This window comes from Rhodnius prolixus, unplaced genomic scaffold (assembly GCF_049639745.1).
Source record: "Rhodnius prolixus isolate KJV_2025 unplaced genomic scaffold, Rpr scaffold_2, whole genome shotgun sequence".
In the NCBI taxonomy this organism is placed as follows: domain Eukaryota; kingdom Metazoa; phylum Arthropoda; class Insecta; order Hemiptera; family Reduviidae; genus Rhodnius; species Rhodnius prolixus.
This window is the reverse complement of record NW_027411592.1, coordinates 29,281,542-29,300,393: the sequence shown is the minus strand read 5'-3', so window position 1 is coordinate 29,300,393 and position 18,852 is coordinate 29,281,542. Positions and strand designations below refer to the sequence as shown.

At 30.8% G+C, this 18,852-nt stretch overlaps 2 protein-coding genes across 5 annotated transcripts; one reads left to right on the top strand and one right to left on the bottom strand.

The window, feature by feature from the left end:
• Positions 1-240: 240 nt before the first annotated feature.
• On the top strand, positions 241-9,211 carry wus (TM2 and DnaJ domain-containing protein wurst). Its single transcript, XM_074118895.1, has 5 exons — positions 241-655; positions 1,570-1,717; positions 3,347-3,548; positions 3,650-3,917; positions 8,354-9,211. Exons 1-5 carry the CDS (start codon positions 419-421, stop codon positions 8,561-8,563), a joined length of 1,065 nt encoding a protein of 354 aa, XP_073974996.1. The 5' UTR covers positions 241-418; the 3' UTR covers positions 8,564-9,211.
• Positions 9,154-17,724, bottom strand: ZC3H3 (Zinc finger CCCH domain-containing protein 3). Of its 4 annotated transcripts, XM_074118883.1 has the most exons (7): positions 17,568-17,724; positions 17,405-17,479; positions 16,090-16,118; positions 11,976-13,261; positions 10,754-10,906; positions 10,487-10,682; positions 9,154-9,717 (listed from the first exon to the last, which is right to left on the bottom strand). In XM_074118883.1, the coding sequence occupies exons 3-7, from the start codon at positions 16,105-16,107 to the stop codon at positions 9,304-9,306; spliced, it is 2,067 nt and encodes a 688-aa protein (XP_073974984.1). In that variant the 5' UTR covers positions 16,108-16,118; positions 17,405-17,479; positions 17,568-17,724; the 3' UTR covers positions 9,154-9,303. The 4 variants fall into 4 exon arrangements, with proteins under 4 accessions (XP_073974984.1, XP_073974988.1, XP_073974985.1 ...); XM_074118887.1 differs by lacking the exon at positions 16,090-16,118; XM_074118884.1 differs by lacking the exon at positions 17,405-17,479 and having other exon boundaries at positions 17,568-17,708.
• Positions 17,725-18,852: the final 1,128 nt, after the last annotated feature.

Genomic DNA, 18,852 nt, shown 5'->3' with positions numbered 1-18,852 from the left:
TACATGGGGGTGGGTAACAAAATTTCATGGTTTATGAACGACTCCTCACAAGAGGAAGTCAAATCACCAAGGGAGAAATTTTCTTCTTCACATGTAAGATATTACTGGATTTTAGATTAGACTGATACTGCTCTAGAGTCTCCTAGTCAAACTAACTATTAAATAAGACGGGTTTAAAATTTTGTATTTATTCAGAGTAAATTACTTTTTCATGGGGAACTTCAGCAACATTATGTTACCAGCCTTGGTTGAACCTATATTCCAGCTTTATGTCTCTGTGGTAAAGGTATAGCGAAACTTTTGAAAGTGCCGTTATTGTAAAGAAGACGTGTCCTTATTATGTTCGTCCACATTTACAAGTAGTAATAGTAACCTACTTTAGTTTATCGTAGAATTATAAATACAATAGATAACAGAAATGTCCAAAAAAAGTATGAGTTTGACTTATTTATTATGGCTTTTTGGCGGATTTTTCGGTCTTCATCATTTTTATCTCGGCCGTGATATCCAAGGATTTCTCTGGTGGTGTACTCTTGGAGGATACTTTGGAGGATGGTTTAGGGATTTTTTCTTTATCCCTGAATATATAAGAGCTGCTAATAATGATGCCGATTATAATAAGAAATTGTCACAAACTATGAGATTTTATAAGATTGTAAGTATTTTTAATGTTTGATACGAATTGAATGTTTAGAAGCTAGAACCTAGTACAGCTAAGATATTTATTATTGCGTTTCGGTCTTGACGAGGGATTTTATGTAATGTAATAAGACAAAGTTCGTTTGCAATCTTCCTCCGTCCACATCTGACAGACGTTAGGATGTAAGCTCTCGTTTAAAAAAATATTATTTAATATAATATTTCATAAAATTAAATAAAATTCATTACTTTATTTAAGAGTTTATATGTCTGTGTTAATTAAGCGTGCAGTCACTTGAAAGAGAGTTCGTAGTGTCATTACTTTCCATGTGAAGGAAGAAACATGTCATTGCAGTTTATACGTTCTTAACATATATTTAAAAAGTACTTCGAATTCATTTGTAGCTAGAAATCATCGTTAACTTCTAGTAAATGATCTTGAGAAGCAAAAAAAAAATTCTGCTTTTTATTTGTATAAGTAAATATTCCATTTAAATAATGTCTTGTCTCTGTAGACCTCATTTTCCATGAACTTAAAATGTGAAATATGTTTTCAGCAGGTTGCTTTATTAATTATTCGGAGCGTAGAAAAAAAGAAACGTTTATTAATTTGTTTATTATGTGAATGAAAATTAATGGAAGCTACTACCATCTTGGCGATCTTGCCTGCAATGCGTGGTGCGCCCAAATATTTGGCTTTATCGAACCCTTAGGCAAAATCTAACTCTTCTGCCTCACATACACATTTGCATCGTAATATTCAGACACCCTTTTAAGACAGGTGTATGTAGTTAATTCATTCTAACATTGAAAAATCCACAATAGTTCTTTTAGGAAGCCAAAGGTTAGCGCCTTCGGATTTCCCGTACAGATCTTATCATGAGAGGTATTTAAGTTAAAAAAGTGTTAATTACTATCTTAAAATTTCAGCCTCCGTTTTCTGTATGGCGATTTTGTGGAATGGTATTTGTTGGATATTTATGGGGTTCAGTAATCCATTCAGCAATTCCGCGCGATGGCTTTGCAGGATACAACGTACAATTCCTTTATGCATTAGTACCTTTAGGTTGTGCACTAGGTGAGTATTCCTTTTTTAATAATATCACGGCTTCTAAATGAGAGGGATTTCCAAAAGTAGTTTTATAAGCTTAAAATTTGTGTTAAGTTGAATGACAAAAAGAAATTATTTAAACCTTCATTATAGTACAACTATAAATTATGGAATTTCTACTAATAATTTGCCTCCTTTTATTTTGTTTGGAAAGAACTATTTTTTGAGAAAATATCATTATTACTTTGTTTTTATTTTATTTAACAAGACAAGCTGAAGCCTAATAACGATATGAGCATAAACAAATTACATAAATTTTAAACATACTTTCAAACATCCAAAATTTATTAATAATAATTCCAAACATGTTTCTTTGTATCATCCTGTTTACAGGTACGAAATAACTATAATTATTACGTCAATTTTTGCACATGAATTATCAGTGATTTCTGAAAATATCTGGGCCCGTCAAGTTTAATTTATTAAAGAGTTAGTAATTAATACTTAATAATTTATAGAGGAAAGAGATATTTCTTAATCCTTGTTTTTAAGGTGTTAACATTTAACAAATTATTTTGTCTGGTCTCTACATTATACTAACTTTATTTACATAAAAAAATCACTTTGGGCTAACCAACGGAGATTAAGAACGTATAAAATGTTTCAAAATGTATTTAAGAAATCTATGTTTAACTTGTAATTTTTAAGGAATTCTGCTATATGGGCTAATGCGATTTTTATACACAATTCCAACTTGTGCAAGTTATGTGATCAATTCCCATCTGTACATGTCACAGTTAAGGTCCTTGAATTAGTATGTTAGAGCTTAAAAGTATGGTCTGTTTTACGTGGATTGTTATCGTCTAATCTTAGTGCTTCATAATAACGGATTATTATGAGTTTTCCAGTTCCCCTTTCCTCGAGGACTCATCTTTGTCAACCTGGCTTGTCAAGACATCGATAATAATTTCAGAGGCCTGCTTTGTTATGTTAAATAATTCTTATAGATTATTTGGAAGGGCCGGCGAAGGGGAAGCGAATAACTTATTTATCCCAACCATTTGAACTGTTCGGGTTCAAGAACAATGGCACATACAAATTAATTGTCGCGTAGATATCGGGAAAAGAAACATCAACTATTCATTGGACGACATTTAATTAGCACATCATTGTTCTTGTCGCCTTTTTTCTGGTATTTCCAGTAAGCCTTTAACTAGGGTTCTAATTCGCTATCTTACCTTAACTGCTTCCTAAGTAATGAGGATTATATAATAAATAAACCACATTTTGATTAAAATCTAAACAAATTTATGATAATTGTCAGAACATTAACAAGGATTTTGCTACCTACCTTTTAGTGAACTCAAGATAGAAAGTAAGATTTTAAATACTTAAGAGAAGCCGTATGGGCGCGCAGCTAGAAAGCGAAAGGAAAAGAAATCATTTATGCCACGAAAAAGTCATTTATTGCGGTATTAAATTCACAATATTGGAATAGTTTTTTGAATAGTAATTTTCTCAATTAGTTGCATTTGTTTTTAAGGAATAAATGAGTGTTCTATTCAGAATAACAACTGAATTCATTGTCTTTAGCACTTAAATAGGTTAAACAATTGCATGCGAATTTGTAAGATTATTTGAAAATTCTGTACACAGGTGTTTGGTCAGTCGGTAATATAGGCCACGAAGAAGGGTCGTTTACGTGGCCTGCATTGGCGGCCTATTGTACATATCCTCTGTACAAATATTATCAAGGAGATATTAGTTTTACTTTAATGGTTTTAGCAACAGCTTATGCATTTGAATATAAATCAAAGCAATGGAGACGTAAAATAAAGGCTAAAAAAAATATGTTAAGGTAAATTATGTGTTTATTTTCCTTATTACCTTTTTGTTCACTTATATTAATATAATAATTGTTATAGTTAATGAAATAATAATTAGCAATCATTATTTTAGGAGGACTACAATTCTAATGATTTGTGGCTGGATTTATCTAACGTTATGGGGTTGTAATCTTTATTTCAATGGCACTATAACTGATGCTGATGGTGAAGAGATTCCCATTCATGAGGTTTTACATCATTTTTTTACATCACCTTGGTGGAGGGAATTGGGCCAGAGTATATCTGATACATGGGAATTTGCTCAGAAACATGGTTGGAACGAAGTATGGAAAATGGCTATAGAACTACTGGATCCTCATGGAGAGCAAAATGCTTATAACGTATGTTTACACTTTTATTTAAAATTTTGTTAGGTACGGAATGCTGGAAAATATTTATTTTATCCGACTTCATGATTATCAGATGTAGATTAATCAATTTGTTTTAGAGATTTCGACTTCTCTTATGTTTCTATTATGATTTATATTTCACTGTTTTACCTAACAGTTCGCTCCATCCTAGTCAATATAAACTGGCCGCTCTCAGTCACACCCGACAAACAGATTAAAATTATACCTTTTGCACCGAACATCTGTAAGCGAGGACTCGAACACTATTCGCACAATAGCTATAAATAACGGTTACACTACCTACATTATTATTAAATTACTTAGTGCTAACAAACATTGCCCAAGACAATAATCCGTCCGACAGCTTTTACTTTCATCGGAAACGAGACATACAAGCTGTTGAAAGCTTATATCTGTATACAGTTTAAAATGTTAAGTATAAGGGTTGATTAAACGCCAAAAGGTACACAAATCAGCGAGTACCCAACATTTCATTAATACTTCATTAATAGTTAAGTAATTCTACTGCATTAATTTTCATTAATAAGTTATTTTTTAGAATTTATTAGATGTCAGACCCTTATGCTGGCCATTTTCGTCTACAAAATATATGTTCAAGTAGCACCGTAGATTGACTGTAATATCTAGTTATCTATAATAATCAAACTATTAATTACAGGTTAAAAAGAAAAACGTTATAAAAAATTTAAAAAAAATTATGAGGCTAAAAAATTCAAAACTTTTTTTTATAAAAAACTTACACCAATGATTTTGTTTATTTCATTTAATTATTTTTATTTTTAAATAAAAATCGTCGGTTTAAGTTCATTCTTCGATTAAAGTAATTGTTATTTTATGTAGTAGTCAAACGTTTGTAATAATAGGTAATAATTATCTGGCTTTATCGCAAATAATATAGTTTTCTTCAATTACATTCTCAATCTAGGTATTCATCCCACAATGTTGTATATATGTAATATAAAGTAAATAAGATATGCATATTTTTAGGGCAGCTAATTATTCCAGTATTTTACTATAAGTAAAATTAGGGGGACTAAATTAAATTACAATTGAGAAATGAATAATTGTTGTTGAATAATCTACTTGTTATTAACTGTGTGTTATTTGTGCTCACGAATATTTCGGTAAGACGAATTCAAGACAGTAGCCTACTCTAACTTTGTCTTTTTCTATTTTAACATGCATGTACATATTTATGTAATTTATCATAATTATAACAAAAAAATATTATAAATGAAGTGGCCAGCATAAGGGTCTGTGACATCTAATAAATTCTAAAAAATAACTTATTAATGAAAATTAATGCAGTAGAATTACTTAACTATTAATGAAGTATTAATGAAATGTTGGGTACTCGCTGATTTGTGTACCTTTTGGCGTTTAATCAACCCTTATACTTAACATTTTAAACTGTAAGTTTTTGTTAAAGAGATTTTTGTACCTTTTGGATAGATTTTCCTTTTTATTTTACAAAGTTACATATCTTCTTTACAGATTTTTTTAAAATTTGGAATAAACATTTCTATCATTATAATCTGATAAGGTGTTAAGTCGGAACCGTAACTACCAATGGAGAGATCTTTGTAAAGAATGATTATAGTTGCGTTCCCCCAAACCATCCTCAATAACAATTTTTTTGAAAAAGCGTTTTGAATAACATAGGAAGGTATTTGTACGTAAATAGCAAAATTAAACTGCGATTTCAGTACTTCCTTTTAAGAGGAGTAAGAAAAATAAACTACGATTGCAGTACTTCTTCCTAAAAGGCAAAGAGGCAAAGATCTTTTAATCGAACGACAATTCATTGATTTAAATCGGTTCACTCATTGATAATTTAAATGATTGCAGTACTTCCTCTTAGTAGGTGCAAGAGCATCAGCAACGTAGAGGAGCTTTAACCACTTATTCGAGCTGAATTTTATCAAAATCGGACTAAGCGTTATAGAAATATTGGTAATAATAGTTTTAGAAAGGGCCTTACTTGGGTGGGGCAAACTCCCCTCCTTATGAGGCACGGCGTCGAGACTTTTAAAATGCAAATCTGTACAAAATTTCGATTCGAATGACCCTTCATTCATGCAAATCGGTTCACGTGTCGATAATTTGCAACGATTGCTATACTTCCCCTTAACAAGTGTAAGAGCAGATCGTCGCTTTAATGTTACGTAGGGGAGCCCTAACCCTATCATCCTACCAAATTTTATCAAAATCGGGCAAAGATTTACAGAGTAATTAGTAATAATAATTTTGGAGGGGGCCTCACATAAAGGGGGCTAACTCCTCTCCCATTCGATGTACAGCGTCGAGACCCCCAAAAGGCACATCTACATAAAATTCCGAATCGAATGACACCTCATTCATGAAAATCGGTTTAGGCGCTACGTTGTTTACAAAAAAGGTAACAACAACAACAAGAACAACAGGAACAAAGAACAAGAACATTTTTTGAAAAAGCCGTTTTTGCTCATTTTTGGCAACTTTTTTCTCGAAACCTATTAGATCTGGGTTGTTGTAAAAAAATTACAGTTATAAAGGAGGGTTTGCCCTATAATTTAAAGAAAATTTGGGAATTTTATATTTTATAGAAAAAGAGAAAAAAATTGTCAAAGTTGGGTGTTTTTCAACGTTACGCTTTTTCATGCCGTTTTTGATGATCAACCCTTATACAACTGTCCTACCGGACAGTTTTAATAAATATTGCCTTAAAAAAGGTAGAATACTGTCCCTTAGTTTCCTCTATCTGATGTTAAAGACTTAGCTACTGAGTTTATGAATAATAGGTTCAGAAGTTCCAGCAAAGTAGATAGTGGGTCAGTTACCCCTTTTTGCAGTACTTGTAAAAGAGTAACTTTTACCAGCATCTTTGGTAGATTCTTCTGGAGAATTTTAAAAAATCGATTAAACAACGAACTTATCACGAGTGTTGCTGAAGTGAAGGCTGATTTTTATATGGCAAAGTTGTTTATCTATCGTTCATTATTCTGTATTCTGTTCATTATTCTGGAAATTTGATCCTTAATCTCAAAATCCTCATGATATTCGTGGATCTCCGGAAATCTTAAAAGTTTCTGGTTTAGCTATTCTGATTAAGAAGGTATTTGAAAAAAAAGGTAATCCAAATTATTCACCGAGTTATGTTTAAAAGGATTTAGAAATGTATTAATTTTACATTCTGATTTTTCAACTGGCTTAAACTAGATTTCAAATTTGGACCGAGAAGTATTTTTATGCTTAATTTTAAAGGAGAAAGTAGATCTTTTACTAGTTAATTAAAAAGGGTTATTTCCATTAGGTGTTGACCTTGCTTGGGCTAAATAATATTTCTAGAGTTCACTTTATTTTTAAAAGACAGTAAAGCAATGTTTTTGGAGCTATTCTTGGAAGTGGCTACTAACATTCTTTCTTAACTAGGTGTATTGCTCGCATGCCAATCAACTTTCGATTTGAAAAAAGTTTATAAGAAAATTTGTTTGAAGACAGTTCTGACATGAGGTGGGGTAGCCGTTATATGAACCGTTCATTCATTGAAAAACTCGATTAACTCCCATTAAAACAATAATTGGAGAAATACGATGAAATAATGTACATTGTTTTTTAAAATCCGTTATAATATAAATTCCAATAAAATTACCGTTATCATCCCGCGCCTACTACTGAATTTGAATTGAATTATTGCAACTGTTTTGTTTACATTACAGAAAGGAGTTAATCAAAATGGTTCTGAAATAAATTATTTATTATTTATTGGCCAAAAACTTTTTGTCATTTAACTGTGTTAATCTTAATTATTTAGGAAATTTATTATAAATATAAGAAGCTATGACCGAAACAAGAGCTTTGACCCTTAAATTTAAAATATTTCAAAAAGTGGAGTTAATCGATTTGTTTAGTGAACGTTCTCACATGTAGGTTCCTTTCTTCTAGTGCAATTATCTGGTGTAGTAAAACATGTTTTAAAATTCTGAGATAAAAGAAAATGTAAGAGTAACAACCATCTTTATTATCGTAGATATTTGAATTAATTCGAATATTTTTTTTAAAGTCAAGCTCTTATTTTGAAGCCCTCTCCATTAGTGTAATTATGCGGCCCGCGAAATACTAATGTACATTCAACCACAAGAATCATTCGGGTTGACCAGAACTGGGTTGGAATAATTAACAAGCATATTATTTTCACTTATTATTTCTTAATGAGTTTTTTTCTTAGTTTTTCTTAAAAGGACAGTTGGTTAGATTGGACTGGATGGATCCTTGTACCTGTTTACTACCCTCTTGTTATTGTTGAAAAATGTATTTTATTAATATAGAGAAAGCCATTACACGTATCTCTCTGGAATAAATTAATGTATCTTAAGTAATTATATCTTTACTTTGTATTCAACATAGTAAATTTTTTATATCCGCAGGTTCTTGGAATTGATTCTGGTGCTAATCAAACTATTATAAATTCCAAATGCCGTCAACTTGCAGTTAAATGGCATCCAGATAAAGTGAAAGATCCAGAACTAAAGAAGGAAGCTCAAGAAAAATTTTATGAAATTCAACAAGCTTGTGAACTTCTGTCTACGAACAAAGCTAAAAGAAGAAGACAGAATAGAAAGTCTCAAACAAATTAATTTTTCTTGCTCAAATTGTTTCACTCAGGCTTATTATAGTATTAAAAGAGAGTTTATCTATGTTACTGATGTAAAATAGTTTAAATTGTCAGCTTTTTAGCTAAGGTTAAGGTTAGATTTTTAAGAATTTTAAATTATAAACTAGATTTTTCTATTTAATGTACTTGTACATTTTGCATATAATTTTTGTAATATATGTAAATAAGTCGATAGTTTTCCTCAAACTGGTGATCTAATTACCTAAGTTGTTTAATGTATCAAGTTATTTTTAGTAATTTATTATTAGAACTTTCAAATTTCTTGTGATATAATTATTTATTATACTTTTAATGGAGACTTATTAGGGTCAAATGTTTTTTTTATACAACTGCTTTGTTAAATATACTTACTAATATTTTTAAAACTTTACAGTTTATGAAATCGTTTTTGTTTTAAAATGAAATTCACTATCTACTAGACATTCACGAAATTTGAAGAAAAAAGAGTAATACAGTGCAAAACAACTTTTCATGATTCTCTTTTTCCTTCCTATAAGAGACTGACACTGTTTCGTCCAAAATTAATTAGGTAATTGCAACAAAATACGAACATGTATGTAAATAACTTTTATTTTACTAAAAATAAAAATGTATACAAAAGTATATACAATTAATATAGTTAAATTTTCTTTTTAAAAAAATATATACATTTATTACCATATTTATATTTTCTTGATTTTATGATTTACAGAAAGTATCATGCTATCTTAAATCGTTTACGACATTATTAGACAATTCATTTGGCTCTTTTGATTTTGATTCATCATCGCGCACCTCTTCTTTAGTACTTGGTACGGCAAAGTACCTTGTAAACGGTTCTTTTACGAATTTTTTTTTACATTTTTTAATATTTTTGACTTTTTCTGGAGATGTTTCTACATTTTTACTATCACATTCTAACGAGGTTTTGGTTGTACTACTTACCCCTTGTTTAAATTTAGATTCACAAGTAGGATTTACTAAAATATCTTTTCGGTGAATTAACGGCTTTTGATCATCCTTTAATAATTTAGAACGCACAACCGGAGATCTATGCGGATATGTGCAAGACTTACCTCTAGGACAAGACCCCTTTTCAGCATAAATTGGACAAATAAATTCATGTCTCTTCAAACACTGAAATCAGATTTACACTATTAATGCTATATAAAAGCAATGAAAAAAAAATAAATAAATAATGCAACATCAGGAATAAATAATCAGTATCCAAAATTCCAAAATCGACTATAACAACTATATTATAATTTTTTAAACAAAAATGAACTTTTTGAAATGAAAAAGTTACTTTTAGGTGCACTGGTGTTGTTAATTAAATTTTATTTCATTATTCTGTCACTTTTAAAATACAGGACTTTAAACGTTTCTCCTTTCTTCTGAAAAAGTTTTCCTTAGGATTTCTTCATTACGCCCAGAAAACCAAAGGAAAGCAAACTTTAAGACAGTAGTGATTTATAATAGACCTGAGATGAACAAAAAGTGGTCAGGAAATCCGCATCGCAAATAATCAAGGTATACCGATTTCTTCTTTTACTTCCGATATCACCCATCATATTTATGACCTTAAAGTACTTCGTATGCTACAGTTACATATTTGCAATTTAATGGTTTAACGAATTAAATAACACTTATTCCGAAAGCGGCAGAAAATAGTGATCAAACATGAGATATTTGTAATTATTTTATGCGATTAAAAAAAATCAATATTTCTTTGAATTCACTGAAGAAGTTTGTCATCTTCACACTCATTTAATAACCCATTCTGATTAAATTAATAATTATTAAATCAAATATTATTAATACCAACAACATTTTGTAAATAAACTAACTTTGAAGAATATTTGGCTAGACTTTGAGAGTCAAGCCTGATTTATTCTAAAATACTTACATTAAAAACGTCTGGACAAAATCCTTGTAAAAATGACATGCATATTGGAGCTTTAGGATTAACTTTAATGTGAAGAAAAGGGCAATTTGGACGAGTACATAATCCAGCAAGATAGTGATGGCAAGTAGGCATTTTTCCTGGGCGTATGTCATGAGATAATAAGCAGTCTTTTGTGTTACATTCGCCCTGAAGCAACCTATAAAAGAGAATACTTAATTAAAATTTTAGGAAATGTAACTTCTAAAAAATAATTAAACCTATACTCACTTTCTACAAATCGAAATATATTTGACATCGTGTAGTTTAGAGCATGTACCTTTTTCTTTACCTTTGCAACGTCCAAACCGATTATAAAATGGACACGGATGGTTATTTTTTTTAAAACTCTTTAAAGAAGGTGTTTGGCTGTTTTTTTTACTTCTGAAAAAGAGAGATTTTTTTTTTACATCTTTCATTATTAAAATATATGAAAAACTATTTTTATTACATTGCAATTAACAATAGAGTAAAAATATTGGAATTTTTGTTTACCAACTCTAAAGATACCAAAAATAAAAACATAATTTCATGAGCCTTGAATTATTGAGATGCTAACGATTAAAATAAAAACAAGGCTGAGATTTTCATCTGAATCAGAACTTAACAAATTTCATATTAGACTTAAAAATGATTTTGTTATTTTAGGAGACCATCCTAATTTTTTGTTCATATGTTTAATGAAGAAATTTCAGATTTATTTTAATATTTCTTCAATATCATTATATATTATTTATTATAATTATCTATTACTGCTATAATTGTAGATTTATATTATTACCACTTTTATGAGTCTACAAATAATTTTGTTTTTATTTTATTTTCTAATGTTACAATTTTATTTTAGCTTATACCGTTACTTCTACTAAAAAATTAAAAAATATCTTTCAGATTTCACATATTTCTTTAATAGTGGTCTTATTGCACTTTCACAAAATTTGAAATTAATTTTTTTGGGAGATTCTTTTTTGGTTATCTAAATGTGAATTATATTGCCTCAAACTGAAACTGTGAATTATATTGACTGCACCAAAACTAAGTGTTGAAAAATAAAAATATTTTAGAGGAAATAAAATTTATTTTAAAACTTAAAAAAAAAATAATCAGTGATTATCAGGTATAACATTAATAACTTTAAATAGTTCATTTAAAAAAAAAATTAGTAAATTCTAAAGCGAATATTAAATTGAATTTTACTAAAAATTACACATTAGGAGAAAAAATAGGTTATAATTTTTCATGTAAATGTAACTGTGCATTACAAACAGTAATTTTGTTTTTAGAACAGATTATATAGTATATATTATATATAAAATATATATACATATTTATATATGCAAAATATATAAATATTTCGTTGTTTTTTTATCATATCTAATTCACTTGTGAGCACTCAATTCAATTCTTAATATTAGAAAAATATTACAGATTTATTAAATAGTAATTTTCTTACTTGGTCAATACAAGATTATACAATTGCTTCTTCTTCCTCCACCTCAAGAGATCTCGCTGTTTTGCAATATATTTCCTACTACTAATACTGATATTGTAATTCTTTCGATTTTGCGAGGTTCTGTACTCAACCAAATAATGTTTCCTAACTTGATTTCTTGATTCAATTTGAGCTTTCAACAAAGACTTTCTTATAATTTTCATTTTTCCCAATTTTTTGAATGAAGTATTATTGTTATTAATACTGTTGTTTGTTCTTTGTTTAGTCATCTCAGGATTCAGTTTTGGAAAATATATAATGTTTCTTGTCTTTTTTCTCAATGGAATTTTCTTATAGAAAGATAAATCAGATAATGATCTTTTATATAAATTATTTCTTGAACATCGTCTTGCTAATATTATAGATTGCAACATTGATTTCCTTACCAACTTTGTCCTGCTTAACTTTTTAAACTCAGAAGATAATCTTCCTAATTTGCTTTTTGAATTAAATATTTTTGACATTTCATCAATCTTGTTACATACCTTACCAGTATCTTTTCGAATACTAAGCCTCTTTAAAGAATATTTGGTTTTGTAACATAGGGACGAAGAATTATTCTCAATTTTTGATTGAATAGAAGAATTTTTAACAAATTTATATTTTGATTTTATTACTGATCTATCTCCACAGCTTTTATTTTGAAGGGTAACGATGTTTTTTAATTCCTTTCTTTTAACTGGAGAAATATGTTTTATGGAGGGTATGTCGACTGGCACGATTGACGCAGGGTTAGTTGACAATTTATTGTCACTAAACTTTTCTGATTGATTAAACTGATTTTGATTATTAAGAAATTTAGGATTTACGTGAATACCACGACTCTGTTCTCTAAAATATGATGCGGCTGCATTTGCATCATTTTGTGTTGGTAAATAGTTTCTATTTATATGGATATTTGATTCAAATTTCATGGGTCCAACATGGAATTTGCTGGTTTCATTGCATGGTTTGACGCAAATATCCGCAGTTTTGGTGAGAAATTTAGGATTGTAATATATTCTCTCAGAAATCGCTTGTAAAGGAACATTATTTCTCGTACCTTTACTTAACTTTTCTTTATTCACCAGTATTTTATTGGGAGCACATAAAGGATTTACGTGAATGGTGGTACTGCAATATGTATTTTCTCTTTTTGCGTGTGCAAGATCTACGAATGCAGGAACTGCAACTTCATTACTTCCAGCAATTTTTAAGAAACTATCAGTGCTCATATCTTGAATATAAAATTTACTCTTTAGTGGAACCTAGAAAAAAATTAAAATACAAATTAAAACAGTGTTAATTAATTCCATTTAATGCGATTACATTTTTAATTTTAACTATGGTTCAAAAACGCTAATGATCTTGCAGTCTACGCTTTACTGCAGAGGCATAACTTAATTTTATCACATCGGATTAAAGCATTGGTGCAGCTATAAATCCCTCCTATTCACTGCTCCTCCATTTTTCTTAAATAATTTAAAACCTATTTTACAACTTCGAAATCGAATGGAAGACTTCCTGTTATTCAAGCAGAGCTTTGGTTGTGAAACTAGCAGCAACCGACTTTGGATTGCAATCATATACAATACTGGCTCAAATAAGTCCGATGTGTTAGGTTCACTGTCTTCTTCTTAAGATCCCACTCTTGTCTTGTGTTGCGCCTTAAACCAGTCTTTCAGATCATTTTCTTAATACATTGATATATTATTCAAAACTTAATTTCTGTCTAACTTTTCAAGTAGTTACTAAACTTGAAGACGTATGTCAATTTACGGCCAACAAAATTGCCTACTCCCTTTGAGTTGAAGCAAACCACTCTTAGACATCCTAGCAATTCCATTGCGGCGGAAAGCGTGAAACTATCCACCAGATCCTATACCTCCGCCTACCATATTAGTTCCCCCATTCAAATATGCCTAAAAATCTGCAGCTTCCAAATTTAGACTTAAATAAATATTTGTACTTATTGCTGACAGGATCCCAAATACTTACAGTCCAGGATGTACGATTACTCTCACCATATAGCTACATCCCTAAGGGTCGACGAGCCGAAATACACCCTCAGTATGATGTTAAGACTCTCCACAATTTTCTCGAGCTCCATGCCTTCAACTACCCGGCACTATCCGTATAATCTGCTGGTCATTGCACTGAGATCTATGAACGCTTTCCGCTGAGAACCAATTCTTGACAGATCATATCGTTCATATTGCCTAAGTAACCAATGCGGAAAGAGACCAATTGCAGGAATATCGTGGGTCCTTGGCCCTACACGAGGACAATAAACACAAAACAGACATTCCTTAAAAATAAATAAAATGCCTTCAAATTCCACCTATTCAAACAGTGATTTTTGGCGTATCGTCGAAAATAACACCAAATAAATTGTTTTAATTAACTTCTCTTACCTCTTATTTTGGTCGATAAAACCAAAAATTACTCTTAACAAATTTTAACAAGAGATTAGTCCAACCGCCAACAAAATTATTCCTCTCGACAACCTGGTATTAATAGTCGCTGTACCCTTTAATATGACATCAGTGTAATTAAACTTATAAAACAATCTAACTATATACGAGGTTTATTAAAAAAAAAAAAAAACTTTTGAAATTGCGTCCGAACCGTGTACAGTTTGAATTCGCGCGCCATGTTTACCAGCAGCATTCTTCGAATCTCGGCGCTCTACGAATGTGAAAATGAAGGACTTTATGGAGCAAGCAAATTTTGCTTTAAAATCACAGTACATCTTTTCTGAAACGTGAACATAGCTTCAGTAGGCACAAAAGGTATGAGCCGTACACAATGTTACGAGTGGTTTATGCGTTTCAAATCGCAGATCATCGTTCCTTGACGTCAACAAACAATGAAAACATTGAAGCTGTTCGATCTGTGATTCGTGGAAATCGGCGTCTAACTGTACAGAGGAAACCGGGATCAGCATTGGATAGTGTCATGAAATTTTGACACGAGACATTTGGAATGCATCGCGTTTCAGCAAAAATGGTGCTACGACTGTTCAGAAGCTAGCAAAAATTAATCAGCCTTGCCAATATCAGCCAGGAATTGTTTCATCGTCTAACAGCAAAGAAAACTACTATTACAGGTGACAAAACTTGGGTTTACAGATATGACGTTGAAACGAAGGTAAAATCGTAACAATGGGTTGGTCAACATTCATCACGTCCGAAGAAAGCACGCATGAGACGCTCAAACATGAAGTCGATTTTGATTGTTTTCTTTGACTGTCGTGGAGTTCTTCAAGAATTCGTAGCACAAGGTCAGACAGTCAACAAGGAGTTCTACGTGGAAGTTTTAAGGCGTTAACGAGAATATTTGCGAATAACTATAGAAAAACTATAACTGGATTTTTCACCTTTACAACGCGCCAAGTCACTCGCCTCTACTTTTATGCCAATTGTTGGCCAATAAAGGAACAGGCGTTCTTCCTCACCCTTCGTACTCTCCAGATATGCCACCAGCAGACTTTTCCCTATTTCCAAAACTAAAATCTACCTTGAAAGGACATCGTTTTCAAAGTGTCAAAGAATTCAAGAGAAATTACTGGCAGAGCCAAAAGTGATCGCGCCAAACGAGTACCAGGCAGCATGCGAACAGTGGATAAAATGATGGGACCGGTGCATAGCAAACAATGGTGAGTACTTTGAAGGAGAAAATCATGTGTAAAGTTTGAAGAATTGTCATAAAGGCTTGATGACGACAGTTCGGTATTTTTTAGAACAGAGCTCGTACTAATACTGACATTGCAGTATATAATCTAAACAGGAAATAAACATATCTGATGGACGTGCCGAATCCAGCGGACCACATGCGGGCCTGCGAGTAGACGAAGTTAACATAAATTAGCATAAGCTTAACTTAGGTAAACGCAAGAGTAAGGAACTGTAAACAGGAATAAGTTCAGATAAAAATACAGTTCGGGCATTACTTTTTTTGCACGGATCAAAAAAGACATGTAGCTATAAAGTGACAAAAATGAAAACTTACCACTTCGTCTCAATATTAAACTACTATCTTATTTCAATATTAAGATTAGACATTAAAATTAAATTTATTAAAACAACATATTAACCTGCACAATAAACATCATACTTCCTTAATCTGAAAATAAAAATCAAACATAGAGAAATTCAAAAGAAGAACGAATGAAGTTCCAATTGCTAATAATTACGTTTGAAAGGTCAACATCAAAATGTTAATCTATATACGCTAATTACAACCGAAAATCTGCCATACTTTTCTTAAAAGTCTGCCAATTGTTTCAACATTTGTGGTTCATTAATGATGTAACAAAGTTTTGTCGATTGATTTTAGTAAAAGTAAAACCTTTTCTTAAAATCGAATAGGTAAAATTTTATTCCTGTATTTTTAACATATATATATTTTGATGATCGCATAGGAGTCGGTCGCAAAATAAACATTTAGTCAACTTCTGTGAAATAAGCCTAGCCTAATTGATTGAAGCATAATTGAATAAAGCAATTCCTATTGTAGCAGGCAGAGAACGACTATCAAATAGGAGTCATAGGCAGAGCGGATAACTAACGTACCATACTATCCATTTCTACTTATAAAATTTAGCTTAAATTTCAAGCCAAGATCAAGGATAATACAATACATCTTAGTTTGTGCCCACTATACCATCCATTTTGTAAGTACGGTACATAAAAAAGAATTATCTAGATAAATACACAAATTTGCTGTCATAATGAGTGTATGTAAATTGTTTTAGAAAAATCTTCTTAGCAAAAAATCTATGGAAGAAGAGAAATTCGGAAAAATCATTCCCTTAAACTTCTGAACCTTGATCGAGGGATCCAAGTGGAATATAAAACTTGAACTGCCAGCCTTTTCAGTATTTGTAACAATTTTGACTTTTTTTTTGTTCAATTTTCAGAGGTAATGCTGTACGTACCCAAAATTTATCTCTTTTTTAAATGCTACAATGCTTAGTCAAAGGAAAAAGTACGAGTAAGAGAAAGTAAAAAGAAGGTAATTTATTTGTACTCCAACTCTTATTACTCTTATTCAAAAAACCTAACTCGTAATTTTTCATTTATGAGAAATAAAACCTTCAAAACATAAAGATGAGAGCGAGAAATTCGTACAGTAAAAAACCCTTCAGATAAGTATGAACACTAATAGAATAAACTTGATACCTTTTAAAATGATCCACAAATATTTTCTCATTTTCCAAATTAGACCTACTCGTAAGTCTAAATCAAAAAGGATTAAAGAAGATTTTTTAAATTGGACCTCACTTAAATAAGTAACCTCCAATGCACAAAACTACATGGGATAACGAATAAAACTGAATTGTTACGCTAAAAAATATGGAACTCCAAACGTAGTTTGAAACAACAAATGTAAATAATTAAGTAATTTACCTTAGTATTTGGCAAATAAGAAACTACACAAAAATAAATATCATTTATAAAATGAACGAGTACAAAAGTACAACCCTGAAAAATCCGAATTTACTCGGTAAGTAAGAAATATAATTCACAAATGTATATTATCATTTATTTAGAACCAAATTTCTGTACTTACTCCAGTAAAATAAGCTAGCGTTATAGAAACCTTTAACTAAAATAAGCTAGCGTTATAGAAACCTTTAACTGGACAGATCACCACTTACTGGCACATATCACAGACATTACGGTCAAAACATCAGCACTGTCATAACAAAACAATGCTTCTTTGTGAACATATGACGTAAGATAAGTAATAAACTTCTCAGAAATCTCAGATTAGAAAAAAATTAAAAATATGTAAAAACATTTAAAAAAAATTACATCAACATAAAAAAATGGTCCGATTTTAAAAAAATATTGCAAGATTTCTCTATACACTAACTAAACTTGACAATATACGTAAGAATAATGCAAAATTAAAGCTGAAATATGACACTTTCATACTCATGTAATTATGTTACTATTCATTCATTTTACAAAGTAAACGTTTGTCTTAAGAGATTTCTTTGTACATGAATGAAATTATATATTCCAATTCTACATAAAAACGTAGAATTTCAAGGGAAATTATAATTTTTTCTTTTTTTTTTTTTTTGACCGTAGGGAAAATATTGTAACTAGTGCGTGGGTTTTCTTACTTGTTCGGTGACATCACTCACCTTCTGTTTGGGTCGCAATAGTACATCCTCGTAAGATAAGAATCCCTACCCAAAAAAAGTCATACTAATAGATATTGTTGAAGATCTCTAGACTTTCGTTTTCAACCCTTAATCTCTGCCTACTTTAGCCTACTACACTGCTGCCTTCCTCTTAATCTTTGCTATAATTTATGCTTTTTTTTTTTTTTTTAAAGGCAATGAACCTAGTGGTTATTATGCCCTTTACTGTCCTGTGGCAGTGCATTTGCCATCTTCATACACAACCTTTCACTAACACAACTACGCTTACGGAACCCCATTCTTAAAGCTATACACTTAAAGTTAATTCATTCACACTATAAATTACATCCATACCTATATACAATTATAAACAGTTATATATAAATTTTAAAAATTGTTTATATACATGATTTTTATATATTAATTTATTTTCCTATATATTATTAAATAATTTAATTTCCTTTAAAAACTTTATTACATTATCTATTCTCTTCGGGTCATTTGCTAAGGCTTCTTCTAGTGAGTTCGGAACACTGACGTTGTCTTCATTGATCATACTCAGAACATTACACAAGTACATGTTGCACAGTCAAGGGTTCATTACATGAACTGCATGTGGAAGGGCTATCCTGACACATGAGGTAACCATGGGTCAACCGGGTATGGCCGATCCTTAGGCGAGTGACTATTACTTCTTCCCTG

What these genes read in the sequence shown, in the direction of transcription:
- wus (XM_074118895.1), top strand. Translation starts at nt 419, where the DNA reads ATGTCCAAAAAAAGTATGAGTTTGACTTATTTATTATGGCTTTTTGGC. An exon ending in CTATGAGATTTTATAAGATT is followed by an intron (nt 656 to 1,569) that starts GTAAGTATTTTT and finishes TTAAAATTTCAG; the next exon opens with CCTCCGTTTTCTGTATGGCG. An exon ending in ACCTTTAGGTTGTGCACTAG is followed by an intron (nt 1,718 to 3,346) that starts GTGAGTATTCCT and finishes TTCTGTACACAG; the next exon opens with GTGTTTGGTCAGTCGGTAAT.
- ZC3H3 (XM_074118883.1), bottom strand. An exon ending in TATAATCTTGTATTGACCAA is followed by an intron (nt 10,907 to 11,975) that starts GTAAGAAAATTA and finishes TCTCTTTTTCAG; the next exon opens with AAGTAAAAAAAACAGCCAAA. An exon ending in TTTGTCCAGACGTTTTTAAT is followed by an intron (nt 9,718 to 10,486) that starts GTAAGTATTTTA and finishes ATCTGATTTCAG; the next exon opens with TGTTTGAAGAGACATGAATT.